The sequence below is a fragment of the Triturus cristatus genome, chromosome 8, assembly GCF_964204655.1.
Source record: "Triturus cristatus chromosome 8, aTriCri1.1, whole genome shotgun sequence".
Taxonomy (NCBI): domain Eukaryota; kingdom Metazoa; phylum Chordata; class Amphibia; order Caudata; family Salamandridae; genus Triturus; species Triturus cristatus.
The window spans coordinates 1,449,963,887-1,449,983,231 of NC_140591.1; the positions used below are offsets into that span (position 1 = coordinate 1,449,963,887).

Sequence of the window (19,345 nt, forward strand, 5' to 3'; positions counted from 1 at the left end):
TCTACTGGCTGCAGAGGTCATCCCACACAGAATGGCACCAGGGGCAGTCTCGATGAAGAACGAGCAGATGGAGTTCCACACTGGCTCACCTTGGACAGGAAGTATTCTGGACTTACTCAAAGACTCTGTCAGAGGAAGCAGAGGTGACAAGCCACCTCATCAACGCAAAAAAAGAGGCAACTCAGGAGCAATGGATAAATTGCTTTCTTGGATGAGGTAAAAGGCCCTGGCGCTTGCGAAATCCCAACAGTGACATACTGTTCACGTGTGCTGGGAGGAAGGAACCTGCTTGCATTGAAATCAGCGTTGATGAGGCTAAATTAATTTCTGAAGGCCCATGAAGGTCTGCCAGGTCCTTTTGATGAACAGATTGTAAGCACTTGGCTGCCTCCTATTCATCCTGTCTATAGATTTTTCAACCTAGCAGCGCTCCCGCTGTTTGCTGTGGGTCTGGCTGCCTCTGCTTCACCGCCTTCTGCAGGCTGAAGGTCTAGCTTTAATGAATCGCTTCATACTGGGAGGTTTCCTTTTTAGGTCTGGCTTCAGAACCCCTGCTGTCTGTCGGCCTATTGTTACCAGTTCTTTGACAATATACTAGGGTCAGCCTTGGCTCCGCCCAGAGGAGTATTTTTCCTCCCACCTCATGCTGTTTCATTATCATTCCACCCCCTATGGAATGCTGCCATTGCAATGCATGAGGGGCTGTTTTACATCTCAGAAGTACACGGAAGCATCACACATTACATTCTTTGTCTCATAGATGCATTTTATACAGAAATCAATTGTGTTTTTCTGGCATCTTCACTGCAGCAGGCTCTAAAAAATATTTTAGTCAGAACTTTCTCAGTGCTTGTTCTAATAGTGCTCAATTGTGTGGCCGATATAGAACATGAACCATTAGGAAATAGAAGTTAGCCCAAGATCACACCGTGTGACCAAATGGAGAAGCAGTGATTCTAACTCAGGTCAGAACTTCTGCAAACAGTGTAACTGATGGACCCCCTCTCGTCTGTTTCTTTAAACTTGGCTCTTGCGAGAGCGGATCCCTTTGTGTTTCTCTCCGCCTGGATATGCTTTGAGAACTTGGGTAGCAGCACTATGCTGTGACTGCTAGGCACCCCTATCACATTTCGATATGGGGAAGGCAGGGTCTGTTACCTGACATGTATTGGATGCGCTCCCAGCGGGGAGGTCCAAAAAGGGTCCGTGGGAGCGCAATACTCTCTACGGTATGTCAGTCTGTGACTTGATCCTGACAGAACCTGCTGTGGTTGGTGATACATGTGTCTGTAATTCTAGCCCCCTGCGGTAGGCCCTGCCTCCCTCTGAGTGGATGTGGATGCTTTTCTCTGCTAAGCATCTCAGAGGCATGCTGTGCTGGGATCCCTTCAGATGACGCATAAGAAGGTGGTGATGGATGGAAACCAAACCTAGCCTTTGGGAGGGTGGGTGGTGAGCGCGACACCGCAGGGCTCCAAGAGCAGGTTTTATTTTATATCTTTGGCGTAGCCTTGACCCAGCTCTAAGGCGCAGCCGAGCTCGGATATTTAGTTAGATTACCAGTGGCTAAAATTATTTCAAGCATTCCATCCATCACTGTTTTGTAAACTGACTGTATAAACTATAACATCCTAGAGAAATAAGTTAAAACCATAATTTCAATAAAAAATAATTTTCATAAAAATCCTTCAAATTAAAAAAGTTGATTAGATCAATTCGCAAAATAAAGTTAATACTTATCTCTATAATCTGTTATTATTTTTTTTCAGCTGCTTGGGTAACTTTAGGCTGTACCATCTTGTCTCTATAGCGCTTCTTGCTGCAGTAATGCCATTTCTAAGTGCTGTACATACGTGTGTTATGGTTAGTCAGTTAATGCTACCTATTTTATACAGTGCTGTGAAATGACAGCATCCTTCGGGGAGTACACTCCGGGCGAGCGGTGTGAGTGAGCAACAGGGCCAACAGAGGGGAGCACGACCGACTCGTGAGATTGGAGCCAAAAAGGCCTACATGGTTTGCTGCTGCTGTGAATAAGGCTCCCAATGAGTGCACCGCTCCAGGTGTATCAAGTGGTTCACAAATGTCTCATTAAAACTGACTGTAAGACCTGTGCTGGTTGGCCTAGAAATGTGAAACATTGTGATGAAAAATCAATTGTTCTGGTTTTGTGCGGCGGTGCCTCTGTAACCTCTCTAGGTCCACTCGCCATGCCCAGTGCACTGTGGGGTCTGTATTCAAGCTTTTTCCAGGGCTGCTTTCAGCTCCCGGTCCAGCCCTGCCCAGTGCCAACTGATGGCAATAACCTGAATTGTCGAAGGCTTGTAATGCACACGCTCTAATCAAATGAGGGCCCATCCGGTGAAAGATGTCACAAAATATCTAAAACCCAAGCAGACATCAAGTGAAGCAACATTCTAGAATGCCTTTCGTTGGTGATTTTCGGGGCCACTGAAATTATGCAGCAAGCGAGGGCCAAATTATGCAGCCGGGTTGAGTAAATTATGTGGCAAGAAATTGCAATGTATGCGGCATAATGCGGCACATTCTGTAATGGTATTACTTCATTATTTCATCATTTTTAAACTTGGTAGTATTGGTTGCATCTCATTAGTACCAACTTAATACCCGAATATAGCAGTAAGCAACAGAAAGGTGACCTGTCTGGCTTTGCAAAGATCCTTCCACTGTGTAATAAGTCTCACTGCATTTTAGCAGCTTTTCAACTATTTAAGATAGAAACAATTTTTGTTTGTTACAATCTCCAAATTATGCGTCGGGTGATGATGGATTATGTGGCAAATATATAATTATGCGAAAATCGCAGCATAATAGCATAATTCCAGTGGCTCTTGTGATTCTTAGCGGTGCACGACTACCTAAAAATAAGTGTTTTCCCCCCTGTGCTGGAAGGCCCCTTTACAATACTTGTGTACCAGGACGCATCACAACCACCTGTGTTAACAGTGCCTCAAAATATGGTTTGAGAACACGGACTAGAGGCCAGTCTGGCCTCTGGCATGGATAGCCCAAGCGAATGTCTGCTACAGCGACCCATCATTTTGGGGTACGCCGCATCTATTTCCACGAGTGCTGCTGGAACGTTTTTTCGAGTGGCGGTGCTGGTCAGTAACCACATCTAGAGAGCGTTATAGGGGACATTTGACAGTGTTTTTTTTTTTTTTTAATATACAGAAATGCTGCCAGAAGAAACAAATTGAAGAAGACCCCCTTCACCGTTCGTTCTGATTGAAATCTTTCAAGCGCTATGGGGGTGCTGCAGCACCCTCCGCACCCCTTGTTCCAGCTCCGCGGATTACTAGGCAGCCGCCTCTCCGCGGCCTGGATTACACGCTCTACATCGCAGCTGCCTGCCTGCCTGCCCGTGTCGTCCACGCCTGCTCCCGGACGTCTGTGGGTGGAAACACGATGACACTTGTTTCTGTCTGTCTGCGGGAGCCTGGCCTCGCATATCTTCCCCCCCCCCCCCTCCTCTGATCCCATCCCAGTAATGAGCTTCAGCGCTGAGAGCTGCACTGAGCCCTTGTCTGTGCCGCACACCCTCCACGACCCCTCCCCCCATGCCTCAATAAACAGGGACGTTCTGGGTGAAATCTGTTAACTTGTCAATTCAATTGGAAAGATGTGATTTCAGCTAAGGGAGAAACTCAATTTTGCTCAATTACCGAAAGTGCAGTCCGTGCTGGCCGGGCTCGGCGGACGCGGGGACCACCCGGCTTTACCCCGAGAGATAATTTTATGTAAATACACTGGGAGAGGGCCCGAGCAGGTCGAGCGAGCAGGCACGGTGAACCTCGGCGCCATGGCACGGTAATTGCATTCGGAGCAAGGTCTTCTGAAGGAAACGGCCTTCTAAATTAGCATTAGCCGGCTTGCGGTGCATTGTGGGTGGTTGGCCTTGCCTCCAGAAAGGACAATCTCACTCGAGAGGCCAGCTGCCGGAAGGGCAGCATTAATTATTTCCACCCCAATGGGACGCCTTTGATCTCCCTCGGGAAGTCCTCTTCCTGAGATGGAATCGAGGCTTGACGGTGGCTCGAGCCAGATTAAAGATTTTTTGTACTTTTTATTCAATTATTTCTGATTATGTAGCACCGCAGAGACTCTCCTTTGTACTGGTTTGTGGGGCACGTTTAACTGGACAATGTAGCTGCTCTTTCACGTGTTGGGGAGGCAACGCCTTGGGTCCTATAGCGGGCAGACATCTGTCCGCCATCTTGAAATGGTGTCTCCAGGTGTATCAACGACAGGCACCGGTAGTAAAAAGGCGAGGTGCCCTGAATGCAGTGCGTTTCTTTTTTGCATGCTTGGCGTCACATGTCGCATGGCTCTCCAGTGTGTTGCAGCACACACTGTACATGCAGGTGTTCATCGGCTCAGTAGTGTGTGCCATTTAGGGGCATATCTGTAATTTGTGTAGTGGTACAGAGGTATGCGACGCCTACTGTACCCGAATAATTACTTTTACCACCCAACTAAAGAAAACATTTTCTTGCTTGCTTAGGGCTCAGGGCACCCTTCCTAGGCTTCTGTTGGCGTTGTCACTTTTACAACTGTATGTGCACAGGCCGTGGTGCCATTGGGTAAAGTGGCTTTGATCACCACTGCCCCAACATAGTACTTGCATCATAATCTTTGTTTAGCCATTCAGCCACCAGGATGGGAGAGGGTACAGCCATGCACCCTGGAAATGTGCTCAATGAAGCCTCTTGTAATCGCACCCTTAATTAATCCTGGGCTCTTCAGCCTTGAGCAGCTAAAGGAACTGATGCATGGGGGGAATTGAGTGATTTGTCTAAAATCACACAGTGAGTCACATAAGGAAGAGTAGAACTTAGGTCACCTGGCTCCAAAATCTGCCTCCTGGTCACTAGCCTCAGTAGGTTGAGCCCACGCTCAGTAGATTAGATATTAGGTCCAGGTCACTGGTTTAAACCCCAAATCACACCCCAGTTTGAACCCCAGTAATAGTATTACCAAGAGGCAGCTCACTTGGCAATGTCCCTTCCATCAGAGGTTGTTTTCATGGCTGTTGATGGATGGCGAGCATCCTGGTCTCATCCTGCAGTGTTACCAGCGTCTTCTCTGATGAGTCTGGTCTTCAAGGCAGTGAAGATGTCGAACATTCATTTCTTGCGGGGCATTGACTCCCAAGTGAGAGGGACGCCTCCTAACTAATAGCCTTCAATTTAATAACTATGGATTTTCCTTTAATGCTCTCCCTTAGTGCGCTGTTGCGTCAAAGGTGATGGAACTCGATAGCTCCTATGGATGGGCATTGTCGTGAAGGATGGACGAAGGATGGGCAGGCACATCAATAGAGGGGCTTACGCTCTGATCCATTGCCTGCCGAATGTGCAACTGAGAGTGGATCAGCACATGAGGTGATTAAAGAACGCCTCATTGGAGTGTCTAAGTCAGTGATGCTTACAGGCAGAACAGGAACTTTCCTCCAACTCTTAACATCAAATTTGAATTCCCTTTATAACACGTATAGGAAATGTATTAAGAATACATTGGATAATAGATTAGAAGTTGGTGAGAACAGACTGTGTTAGGAAGGTCCCAGGTGCCCAGTGGAGCTTACACTGTGGATCTCCTGGTGCTCGGATGCCTCAGCGCGGTGATACCTGATCAGGGAATCTGAGCTTCCCGCCTAGAAGCGCACACAGACGCGTCCTTACTCCACGGGTACCCAGTGTAGCATATTGCGGAACAGATGTTCAGCTTGATACAATTTGTAGAGGGTGGTTACCCCTTTTCCCCCGTGACTCTCGAGGCATAATCTGAGTAGGTCTCATTAAACATATATTTTTTCACTCTGCCCGTGTTAATGCCAGTGGGCACCCTTGCCGTGAGACGGGGCGTCGTACGGAAACTTGTCCAAGTCAGACAGAAATGGAGGTCCTTCATTTCTGGCCTACATAACAGTCGGCATAATGGGCAGTAAGTAAACCAGGCATCCTATCGTGAAAGGTCTAGCACATTATACAACCAGGGCCCGTATTACAGAAGTGCCGGGGGCGCTACTGGCGTTTTTGCCCGCTTTGTGTGCCCCCAGGGGATGTGGTATTACATAAGGGGTCACGTACGTGTGTGCGGCTCCTTCTGTGTTAGAGATAGTGCAGGCGCACATGTAGTGCAAGCGCTATTGGGAGAAGAGGTTCCCCTCATTTGTCAGGAGGGGAAGGGGTGGCCACATGCACATGAGGGAATCACTCTGTCTCCGTGCCCTCGCCGTATTAACAACTTGGACGCAGAGGCAAACATGCCTTTAGGAGGCGCCCTGAATGTGCGCTGCATAAAGTTGACGCACTTTCAGTGTGCCCAAAGGCAGCCCTCTGGAGGAGAGAAAGATGGTCCGATGGACCCCTCCAGACCTCCCCTTGCAGGCGGGTGCAATCACTCGCTGCACCTGCCTGCTAGGGGATCTCTCACCCTGCACAGGGAAACATGGAGCAACTTTTATACAGCGACTCCGTATTTCACATGAAAGCGCTGCCCCAGGAGTTCACAGCTGCCCTGCGGGGGAGCATTCTTTCTAATAGGGCGCACTTTCCCTGGTTGCACCAGACGAACCTGTTTCAAGGTGCGCCGTGGCGCAAACAGGAAAAGTGTGTCCTATCTGTAACGGGGCCCCAGATTGTTTTCTTAATGAGTATTGGAACATGTTACTATATCCGTTACACTGTGGCTGCGTGTTTTTAAAAAAAAAATAAAAACTTTTAAGAAAAAGGAGCTAAACTCAAATAAGTAGGTAAAAGTATCCTGCCAATAAATCTACTGTCTGCTAAACAGCACACAATGCCTGTGTTAACTTTTTAGTAAAACAACCCCAATTTTGGTGTTAAAGGAACTGAGGGACAGGGAGATATTTATCTGTCCAAGATCACACTGAGCGGCCGTTTGGGTAAGGCAAGCAGTGCAATTTTGGCTTTGATTTCAAAGGTAACATCTTGGCTGCTTGGCTAGATCACCTCTCAACTGTGATTTTTATCTGAATCGGCATGGCGCTGTGCTTTACTCTTCTCTGATTGCCTTTGCCTTACAGTTCCTACTGTGCAGTTTCAGGTCTGACTTGACAGCACAGCTGCATGCAAGACCTATTAGTGGGCTCTGGCTCCATCTAGGGGAGTAAGACCTTCTTACCTCATACTGTTGGCTATTTGATGTATTATTCCACCTGCTAGGGCTTGCATCACGGGACATGAACTATTTTCTATCTCAAAAATACACCAATTCATCACACGTTATATCATAGATGCATTGTATGCAGAAAGCAAACTTTTTTTTGTTTTGTTTTTTCACTGCAGTAGGCTTTCATTTTAGGTTTTAGTTAGGACTCAAATTGCAAGCCAGGCGTATTGGTTTTGCCAGTGCTTGTTTTTCATTGGTAAGGCAGAGCTCAGACCTCCCATTCCATAGAGCCCAGAAAGCTGCAGTGGGAGCTGCTGACCTTTGTTTCCACTTCAACGCCTCTTTGTAGAAGTCCACTGACAGACAAAAGAGCACTGGCACATGAAATTGAATCTTTCGTGACCCGTGTCCCCATGTCAAAGCCCTGGAGGAACTTGTAGGAGGAGCGTGAGGTCACATTTAGGAAGGGCAAGCAAACCCCTCTGGGCATTCCCACATTGGACGTCTTGTTTTCATCTGAAATACAAGTAAATAGATGTTATGAAAAGTAGATGGTATATGTGCTAGAAGCTAAAATTACGATTAAAAAAAAACCATTTCAAGCTAAAAGGGTGTCAACCATCAGTCCAGGAGCGCCAATCCATGTCTGTTTTTCAGGGTCTCCATGTTGGCGCACGTTTAAGCAAAATGAATCTCAGTAGAACTCATTTACATGATTGGTGTTTATCCCGAAAATTAAGTTTGGATCCTGCCCTCCTATACCTACGTTGGACACTTTTGTTATCTGGCTCACGAGACCACATTGGTCCCCCTCTCATCAGTGAGGAGCCATTATGAGAGAGCGGCCTGTTTCAGTGGACTCTTAATCATTCGAACAAACATGGACCCCCACCTCAATAAAACTATGTTGCATTGACTGGATACAGGAAGCAGAGAGCTTAAAAAAAACTGTGCTCCTTACTGTGTAATTCTTTTAAGAGATTGTGGCGCGCAGCACAATACAGCATGTTATTTAGATTGATAAATTAGCACGTGAGTCTGCCTTAGTGCTCCGCACCAATTATTTTCTGGCAAAACAGCACTTAGTGCTCTCGCCTGAGAGCTTCCTTTGTTCCTGGGCAAAGAGCCGGTGCGGAAGACACATGGAAAGCACTTCCCGCTTTTTTCGAGAGTGACAGGCTGGGCTGCGAGTGGACATGTTGCCCGACAGACACCTGCCAGGGCTGAACTTTTCTGTGCATTCGAAGGCTTGACGCTGCTTCCGCTGGGTGGATACAGAAGCCTACAGCAGTCTGACCCGCTGGCCTGACCTGCGATGCTAAAAGTAGGGATCTGAGAGTCTTACTGGAAACCCTACCACCCCGGTCCGTGTCAAGAATTCACAGCTTATCACAGAGGCTCGGCCTCTGACAATGCCCTCGGGGAGATGGCAGGGGGTCAGGGGTCAGAGGAGAAGTGACAGCTCAGAGTGTGCTGTCGGGCTTGTCAGCTGTCAGACAGCCGCCCCTACATACATGCCCTGCAGCAGGTATTTTTTTTGCAGAGGATCTGCCTTGAAACTGAAACGCTTCAAAGGAAAATCACTTTAAAGTGTAATTTGTATCTGGGCTCGCGCAGCCCTTTGAATGCCCTTGTAGTAATTGTACAAGTGACAGTTTTCATCAATTCTTGGAGTCGTGGCTAATTGGTGATCTTAGAGGACTCCTTAACTGCTAGCCGACAAACCAATTTGTGAGCTGGTGACTTTTCCACCAGTACGGTCTGTGATCTGGCTGACCAACCCCCTGGACTCTCCTGGTAGGTGGATGGCCAACCCACTGAAAATTGAAGTGGCTGACCTATCCACCAATCAGTGAGCTGGCTGATGTACTTAAGCATCGATCTGTGACATGGCTGACTGAACTCCCGGTCTGTGACCTGGCAGTCCAAGTGATCAATCAGTCTGTGATCTCTCTGACCAACTACTGACCTGTGAGGTGGATGACCAACCCACTGAGTCTTGAGCTAGTCGACCGACCAATCAAAATGTTAGATATTTGCCTTTGGCATGGAGCCATGATTTGGAAGATCTACTCGCTCATTTGTGATCCAGTAACTTATCCGTAGAAATGGAACTTCATTGCCCACTTTCCCAGATGTGATCTGGCTGACCTGCCCATCCATCTTTGATCCAGCTGTTCTGGGTGATGTCAGATTTACCCACTGGTCTGTGATCTGGCTGGCATCCCCAGGGGTCTGTGAGTAGAGTGAAATATCCACCAGTCCGAAAGCTGGGTATGTATCCATCTATCTGCGATTTGACGGACGTAACTACTAATCTGTGATCTAGTTGACCCAGCAAGCTGACTGAGCGGTAATCTGGTAGACACCAGAGGTGCAACTAGAGCCAAATTTCGGGGGGGGGCTAAGAAAAAATTTCGGGGGGGCTGCAGGGGCTCTTAGAAGGGGTGAAACAACAACGAGGCCTCATTAACATACAAATGGTCTCAAAAAAGACCTGTGGAGTGCTCGGGTGCGGCTGTGTGTCTGCCCGGGAAGCTGTCTCATCCCGGGCTGCCACACACGACGGGGGAGCGGGGGGGGCTGAAGCCCTTTGCGTCCAATGGGTGTTGCGCGCCTGGTAGACACCCCCTTATTCTGTGATATGACCGGTTTAAACTACCTATCTGGGAAGTGGTTAGCCTATCTACTGAACCTTGAGCTTGCAACCCTCCAACCCATCTGTGATCCGCGAGGTGGGTAACCTATCGACCAGTGAGCTGGCTGACCTACCCACCAATCTGTGATCGATCTGACCTACCTAGTACTCTGCTCTCCTGCTGGTATTGAAGCAGGGGGACCTACCCAACGCATCTGTGATCTGGCTCACTTTCAGAGCAGCGGTGAAGCCGTCCAAACAACACCGCAATCTTGGACCTGGTTACTGTTCAGCTTTCAAGAAATAATTTAACTGGTTAGCGCAATCCTCACGCGGGCTCAGGGCAGTCTTTTCTCCCTTTCGATGTTCCTGTGTGAGTAGTACAGAGATACGCGAGATCTCGGCTCTGCCACACAAGTGTCCAGTTATATAGTTGGCTAGGCTGGTTCAAGGTTCGATTTCATAATTTTGTTCTTCTAAACTGGGGTGGCGTAGTGGGCAAAAAAACGATGGATTTAACCCATATATTTTGACCGGGGGGGGAATGTTTGCATTGTCAGCATTCCGTCCATCATTTGTTTGCTGTAACTCTTTCTGAACTGCACATAGGAAAGTAATAAGGTATAATCCGAAAAAATTGCAGTCTTCTACTAAAAACGTTCTGCATTATTGAACCACAGTGGTTTAATTGGCCTTCTGGAACTGTAAAATCTGCCTGATTATTGCAGGAATGGCGATGTCTTTCAAGGACAGGAGTACAAATGCATGGCTCGAGTATATATAATTCAGCATATTAAAAAAAAAAAACGTAAAATACTGTGGATGTCGTCATTGTTTCCTCCTCCTTTTCCAAGGCTTGTCTGCGTATATACACCCTTCATTGTACAGCTGAACTAGGTCTGCAAGAGCATTAATATACTTTTTCAAACCCATCCTATTCCCACTATTTGTGGGCATCACGCTCGGGGGCGCCGCTTGGTCAGTAAGATTGGAGGGGGGCGGTGAGCATGAGACTTCCCGTCCATCAAGCTGGCATATAATGTTAAAATACAGTATATGACAAGCAGCGTGCATGAGTGAGGCTTAAGAGGCAATGGAGAGGGATATGAATTACTAGGAGTACTATATGAGAGAAACACAATATTTAGTAAAATATATATTTTTAGGGCTTTCAAAACAGAGAGGAGAGTGCGTGTGTTTCTGTCAGTATGTGCATGCAAAAATCCCAGGTGAAATCCGACAGACGGCATCATACCCGACTGAAAGCACCTGTACTCAACTATTCATCTGAAAATACATTTATTAGGGGGATATAACACCCCAAATACCCCCTGAAGCTACGCCCCTGATCACGCTGCACTCCTTTTACAGTACTACCACTCTCCTACCGTGCACAGCCTGCCCCACGCCACTGGTTCGCTCGCTCCGTTAGTCTTACTGACCATTGATACGGACAGAGAATCTGGCCCCTAGTGTCTGCTCAGATCACTGCCTGGTGCAACCCCTGTGACCAGGGCCGGCTATAGGGCAGTGCGACTGGTGCGGCATCACTGGGCACTGACCTGTGGAGGGGGCGCTGACCTCAGCAGGGGTGCTGTGTTGAGCATAAACGTATGATTGGAGCGATGAGGGGCACTTTTGCCTGGTGGTAGTGACAGAATTCGAGGATACGGTCATAGGGTGTCGGGGCACAAAAAGATGATTGCCGCACCGGGCTCCACCGGCACTGCATGTGACCTTATTCTCCAGCTCCTTCCTAGCTCTTACATTCTGTCTCTACCACTGAGATGATTCACTTGTCTTGTAAATGGTGAAAGAGTGAACCCTCACACTTCCTCAGTCCACACATGCAGATAACCTACTCTTGAACCTATTAATCACGTGATCAGCATGTGACCTGGGTGTATCTGTATTTTGTAGACTACTCTAGCCCCTAGGTACAAGAGCTTGTTCTTCTAATTAATAATGCTTGTACTTTGCCTTTGTTATTTCTTGCTTGCCCTGAATGCTACCAGGTGTAATTTGCTATCCTTCTCTTTCTCCCTTAGTCACGCTTGTGTAATTCGAGGCCAAGTGATGACATCGGACGGGACTCCGCTGGTGGGGGTCAACATCAGCTTCATCAATGCCCCGGCATTTGGGTACACCATCAGCCGACAAGATGGCAGGTACAGACATTTGCCCCCGCTAGCCTCTGCTGCTCTTCCTTCAGGGAACAGGTGGAGGTGCCACTGAGCATAAGGTAGCCCTACATCAGCGGTGTTGTGTGGTGTTTCTGTGATGTGCATATATGTAGCTTCTGTGTGTAAGATGTGAGTATGTGCAGTGCCTGTGTGAGTGGGAGGTGTGTGTGTGTGTGGTGTGGGAGGTATGTGGATGGGTGGGGTGTGTGTGGATAGGTGTGTGGGTGGCATGGTTGTGTGTGGGTGGCGTGTTAGTGTGTGCATGCACTCAACGGTCAACCGCTTTGTGCAGGAATCCTTACAGACCCTTTGGAGCAGGCCTGATGACTCACTTCCCCATGCTTCCGATAACAAGATGGGGTCAGTGGCGGTTTCTTCGTGAGGGTGGGGGCAGCTTTGCCCCGCCCGCTGCCAGTCGCACTAAAGCAATGTGAACCATAAAATGGCAATTAAATTATTAACTTGCCATTTTATTATGCACTAAGAGCGCCACAGTTGTCAGCCTGCCCAGGAGCTGGGCTAAAGGAGAGGTGTGTCCTCTGCTGCACAGAGGACTGGTGACGTGGCTGGCCAGACACTGCAAAAGTGCACAAGTCAGTTTGGCCGGCTGTCTTGAGCCAGCCGAACTGACATGCGCACTTTGCAGGTCTCCACCCAGCTGCCTGAGGTGCTGCGCAGGGAAGGGAACCTCCTGCGGTTTAGAAAGATGCTAAAAACACGGTTGTTTAGAAGAATCCTGAGTGTAATTTAGACCAGGGAGTGTCTTTCATTCTGTGTTTGCCAAGTTTATTGTTTACCATCGATTTCCGAGCGCCTAGAGACCTGCAGGTGAGTGGGCGCGATATAAATCCAATGTAACAATAACAATAACAGCTGGGTGGAGACCTAGCACAGATTTAAAGGGCCAGCCCACTCTACCCAATCCAGGCGCTGCACTCATGCAGCATGAGAGCAGCACCTGGAATGGTTAGGGAAGTTTCCTCTTCCACTGGTGCCCATCGGAGCCACGGACTGCAAGGACACAGATGATGCAGCCCAGTTAAGTGCATTTATTTTATTTTTACTGTTGTAATGCATGCAAGTGCTTTTATTTTGTATTCTTGTCTAATGTAAAAGTGTTTTGGGATGCAGTGGGGCACTTCACTTGCCCCACCGCTTTTATATGTTACCAGCCGCATCTGGAAGGGGTATGAGACTGCACAGCAGACTGCGGTGTCCCAGAGGCTGGTAACACTCCCATTGTAAATGCTGATGAAGCCCACTGATTTTAGCACCATGGCAGTCAGATGCTGTGCTAACACCGACGCTTGTTTCTCTTCACCCAGACAGAGGAGCCGGCAGGGCGATAATGACATGGAAACTTTCCATTAAAAGACAAGCGCTAGATGCGTGGTTGGGAAGCTCGCAAGGGGACAGCTGGATTTTCAAGTGAAGACTATCACATTAATGCAGATGGAAAGCCTGCCAGTGCCAAGGATTTGTTGTGCGAATCCTGTTTTTCTTCCCCTTAGCAACTTTGAAGCCAAAGACCGCGGTGTGCAAATTAATCCGCTCCTTTGTGACTTTCAATAAGATATGTACGTGTTCACCTCCATCCACTGCAATCCGTACACGGATTTTGAACTGTCCAGCTTATGGTGGGGGAGCGTCGCCCCGCCTGCTACGCGCACAGCAGGCACACACGTTAATAAAATGGTAATAAATCTAATTTTATTTTGGTTGAAGGCTCGCGCTGTTACAGGACAAGGGCAGGGGATGGGGCTGATTCGTGCAATTGCACTCTTAATGCAGCGCCTGCCAGTGCGCATGTCAGATTAGACAGCTGCCTCCAGCCGTCCAATCTGAAATGCACACTTCAGCCTGCATGATCCCGAAACAGCAGAGGGATTGCAGCCACAGGCCCCCACCCGCCACATGAGGGCGGGGTTAGCCTGCTCCATCCATAGGATTGGTTGGCATCGCATTGCACAGGGTAGGAAGACCTTCCCTTTCCTGCTGGTGTCTCCACCGAGGAGATAAACATCGGACGTGGCTCCGTGCAGCATATTTGGTGAGTTTTTATGGGCATCTCACCCTACCATATTTTAATGTTCTGGCATGACTCCTGCATCCCATAGCTCTACAAAAAAGTAAACTTGGGGCTGGCTGATCTTTCCAATGCTGCTGTTCATGAGCCAATAAGTTGTCTATCTCCATAGCACTGGGGAGGCTGCACGGTTCATGATACGACTAAAACTATCACAAAGGAGACACTCATGACATCAATAATGATCTCTTATATAACACGAGTACACTTAAGTCTTAACGCGCTGGTTACAGGTGGGATATTAGCTTAGTAAATAGTGCTGAACTGGCCACCATGGTAGCGGGGCGTCCATCACAAGGGTTCTGAGGTCAAATGGTAGCTCGCGTGTGAAATCAAATCGGGCCACCTAGTTTGCTGGCTTTCCCGCCTCCTGCTTGCAGTGTTCTCAGACACGTACACTACGGTGGCCTTGATGGCTCAGTTTATTGGTTTGCAGTTAAAATGTAGAATGTCAAATAAAGAACCACAGCTTGCTAAACTGATGGTCATTGCCTGTAGTTACAGAGTACATCCCTAACAATCTGATTGGCTGTCTTGTTTTCAATACTTCAGTTCTGGAGGGTGTTGAGTCCTTCCCATAACCATGTCATTTATTCCCCGTCCGCAGCTTCGATCTCGTCACCAATGGGGGCGTGTCCATCACACTGCGCTTCGAGAGGGCGCCCTTCATCACTCAGGAGCACGCGCTGTGGCTGCCATGGGACCGCTTTTTTGTCATCGAGACCATCGTCATGAGGCACGAAGAGAATGAGATCCCTAGCTGCGACCTCAGCAACTTTGCCCGTCCCAACCCAGTGGTCTCGGTCGCGCCTCTAGCTGCCTTTGCTGGATCTTGTGCTGAGAAGGGTCCGATTGTTCCCGAAATCCAGGTTTGTGACGTTTGCTTCAAGATGCACAAGTTACTAGTTAGTAGAACTTGACTTTGTGTTAAATATGGCTGCTGCTTACTTGCTTTTCTGTCCAAGGAGGGTCAGCTGTCAAGCGCTTTGAGGCAACTCTACGAAAACCCCAAAAAAAATAATTGAACAATTTCCTAATGGAGGCCAACATTCATTTTAAATTGCATGTAATGACTATGTGTATCAGTTTCTGTCTTTGTGTGTCAAGAGTTTCTAAAAGTGCTTGACACTTTGTCAGTAGGCGAAGGAGCAGATGAGCAAAGATGCAGCACAAAAGAGTTAGGCAAGGAGGAAATGTGAAGAATTCCAAATGGCCTTTCCAAAAACAAATTGTATTGAGGATGGAGAACAGTCAATGTCTGAAGTGCCTGAACACATGGAATAATGGATACTTGGCAGGGACATTACGTTGATTGCCGCCCTAAGCCACTCTTCTTTTGTGAATGTGTGTTTTATCTCTGGATTTCTCTCTGTTCTCTTGAGTGCTGTTTCCGAGCGGTGAATTTCATCTTTTCTTTTCATTCAGTTTATGCAACATGTTGAATTTTGTTTTTAATGTTACCGTGCTTTATGCCTCCATAACTTTGCAGAGTTTCGTCAACCGTGCCCCGTGCTACTTCTAGCAGTAGTTAAAAGTAAGTTTCAGAAAGAAGACTGAACTTTGCATTAGGAACATAACATGAATAAAACATTAAAATAACTTAAATATCTGCAAAATGTACAAACAAATAAAAAAATAAAAGGTAAAGCACGACTTTGGGGTGTAGATATGAGCAGGGCTACTGGAATTATGCGATTGTGCGGCTGCGGCGATTTTCGCATAGATGTAGATTTCCAGCATTTGCCACATAATCCGTCATCTGCCACATAATCTGCAGAATGTAACAATTTTTTTTTGTTTCTAGCTCAAACGGTTCAAAAGTTACTAAAAATGCAGCAACACACCCATTTTTTGCTTATTGCTATATTTGGGTATTAAAATTGTACTAATGAGTTGCAACCAATGCCTAGACAGTGTTAGCAAATTTAAAAATGCCGAAATATTGAAGTAATGCTATTACAAAATGTGCCGCATAATTTCGCCCTATCCGGACGCATAATTCCAGTGGCCCTGGATATGAGGGCCCAATAACTCAATTGCCTGCCCAAGGCAACATATCCAGTCACATGGATAAAGACACCTGAGCAGTGTCGCTGATGACAAGCATAGTGTGCATCCCAGCTGGGCACAACACACTTCATGAAACGCCCTGTCAATATCCAGCCCTGCGCTTTACTCCTGTTGGCATTTGCAGTCTGAGGCGCACTCTTTCTCGGCATTGAAGCCCTGGGAGACGGGGCTGTACTCCCAACAATGAGGTCACCTCGATGCTGCACACTTTCCAGGTTATAGTCCAACCAGATTGAAGGCCAGGCGGTTGTGAGCCAGGGATGGGATGCATGCCCATAGGAGATGGAGTTCATATATGCCAATTGAGGAAAGTGCCAGAGGTAGCAGCAGTCTCATCACGCAGCCTTGAGCCGCTCTGTGGTTGACTGATACGTATACTTCCTATGCGCTCTCCACCGATGGGTCCTACTGACCTGCAGCCTCCAAGGTATCAGAACAGGTGGAGCTTCAAAGCCTTCTCGTAGCCATCGGGGAGTTGGCTTGGCGCATATCCAAGAGGAGTGAGTTCCAGAAGGTGGAACCCTGGTTGTAGATACACTGACCTATGTCTAGACCAATTTTAACTGTCCCCTCCCTCGCCTTACTCTTGTGTAGTGAAATTACCAAGAATTATGCTATTGCACCCGCTAGCTGAATGTGGATTAGTTTGGGGCAAAAATGCTTAGTTCCAAATGCATCTTGGGTGCCTTTTGTACCAAGAAAATAGCCCTAAATGCTGGGTTACGCTCTTTGTTGATTATCGTGTATTTTTAAATAATTTACTTTTTTTTTTTTAGGTAAGAGGAGCTTCTTAATGTTTAGCCTGCCTTAGTTATTGCCTCAAGGTGCCCCCTTTTGTTTCAGGACAGCATGTTTCCCACATTTAGATCAGCCCATCTAATGAAATTCTGCAGGAGAATACATGGGGAGTGGAGTTGGCCCAACGGCTAGTGAGGTCGACCTCGAATCTGGCGAACCGGGTTCGTGTCTCGGCAATGAAGCTGAACATCCTGTGATTCTGGGCAAATCACTTAATCTCCCCGTGCCTAACAAAAATGAATGTGCCCTCGTGTAACGTAACTGGTGTTATGTAACGTAACTGGTGCTATGGAAAGCGCTCTGATACCCGATACCGGGTCAAGTTCGCGCTATATAAAGCTCTGTAAAAAAAAAAACACATAAGCCCTTTACTTGAGAGATGAGTGACCCTGAGCAGCAAGGCCAGGGTGTTGAAAGTGTGGATACAAACTCGTGGTCCGGGAACCCCTGGGGATCCTCGAAGCCTCCTCAGGGGGTCCGCCAAAACTTAGAAAATTAAATAATATTAATAGATTAATAAAGTGTATATAAATAAAGTTAAATGTAAATTGAACAATTTTAAATGTACTGAGTAAATATGAAGGAGTTTGAAACTGGACGCTAAACATGTAATTAGAATCCTCGGATTGATTTGTGTGAGCAGTGCCGGTGCATCAAATAGAATATAGTATGGACGATGAGTGGCCTCAATTCAATTTAGAAAATCTACAACCTTACCATTAAAAATATATATATATATATATATGTGTGTGTGTGTGTGTGTTTATATATGTGTGTGTATTTATATGTGTTTACAAATTAAATTAAACGTGTCATTTGTGTATTTGTTTGATTAGAGCTTCTTTCTGCAATTTTGTGTATTGTTTTGTGGTTCCTATCGTCAACAATGCTTAGGCTGGGGTCCCCGGCTTCCATTAATGACTCAGTTGGGGTGGGAGGAGGACGGAATCCAATAATTGGGGGTCCCTGTGTTCCAGTAATGATTCAGTGGGTGTCCCCAGAAGACAAAAGGTTGAGAACCACTGACCTAGCACACTTAGGGTTTACTGCTGGGCGCCATTTTGCCCGTCCACTTTAAAAGATATTACTGCCTAAAACACAGAGCGCGTCGGCGAACAAGACTTTCTCAAACTGTAGCTATTCCTGATCTAAATAAATGCACAGGTTCTAATTTGGATATACCATCCGTTGCACGACGTGTCCAGGTTTTAGTGAAATTAATTTGCTGCTTTATTTTTAAAAGTCTGCAGTGTTCTCTGCCCCCCAGAGGGGGTTGCATATAAAGTTAATTAAGTCCCAGTAGGCAGCAGTGAGTAACATCTAAATGAGACCACATTATTAAAGGGCCGTGGGGAGTTGGTAAAGAGGGAAAGCATTGCGACATGCACACCAGGTAATGCATTGTATCATAATGGTTGCCAAATGCCAACGCAAGGCTTTCCTCACCTTTAATTTAAGTCTGAGTTACACCTCTTCTTGTTACAGCTTAAACAACACTTTGTCGCGCGTTTAGATGAACACAAGAGTCCGGGTACCAAACCCTCAGCCGCCGTTTGCTGAGATAACAAAGCACAGTCCAGGGAGGGCTCATTCTACGCATAGAAATTGATGCCACAATTTTAATTAAGAAACAGAACACATGGCCCGAAAGTCTTTAAGGAGGCGCATGCTATATTTTGCGCATTGCAAGGTTAATCATCCCTATGCAGTCCCACTTTCTGGCAAATAGGGGACCTGAGTCACTGGGAGATACAATTGATTTGATCACTCCCATTAGGTCACGTTAGAAGGTCGAATTTTAGACCATGGCCGAAGATCCGGAGATCTGCAAATCGCGCACCGTCTACTATTATTGCCCTTTCGTGGTTGCGACCAGGAGGCCACGGCAGAGTCTGTGATGAGCACCCTGTGTCCACTGAATCTGCACTGAGATCTCTAGATCATTCCATTGAACTACACTGAGATCCGCATGACCGGCAGCAACGCCACTGTGTGTCATCTCCAAGAAATCCAAGCCTGTTCCAGACAATTGACTCATCCCACCCCGACGAAACTCGCGCCTATGATGGACAGTTACGTTACCTCGTCCCAGCAAAACCAAACCTGCTCAGACAATTGAGTCATGCAGTCCACTGATGGCAAACTTGAGTGTGACTGAGTCACCCAGACCTAACGCCAACAACACCCGAGTCAGGCAACCGAATCACCCATCCTCAACTAAACCCAAACCTCTGCCAGATGCTGGAGTCACACAGTCCTTAGCTCGAAATTAGATCAATCATCCACTTCTAATATAAGGAGAGCATGACCATTAAATCAGAGCCCCTTTTTCATTTTTAATTTTTAAGATGAAATCTTCTATAGACCTCAGAGTCCTTTGTCTAAGAGATTTTAGATCCACAAACACAAACT

The 19,345-nt window shown here is 47.1% G+C and overlaps 1 protein-coding gene across 1 annotated transcript in view; it reads left to right on the forward strand.

The window, feature by feature from the left end:
• Positions 1 to 19,345, forward strand: part of TENM4 (teneurin transmembrane protein 4) — a 1,193,139-nt gene that overhangs the window by 1,062,207 nt on the left and 111,587 nt on the right. Inside the window, exons 21-22 of the mRNA XM_085623238.1 lie at positions 11,845 to 11,964; positions 14,673 to 14,934. Coding sequence (XP_085479364.1) covers positions 11,845 to 11,964; positions 14,673 to 14,934 — 382 coding nt within the window. The remainder of the gene's footprint in view (positions 1 to 11,844; positions 11,965 to 14,672; positions 14,935 to 19,345) is intronic.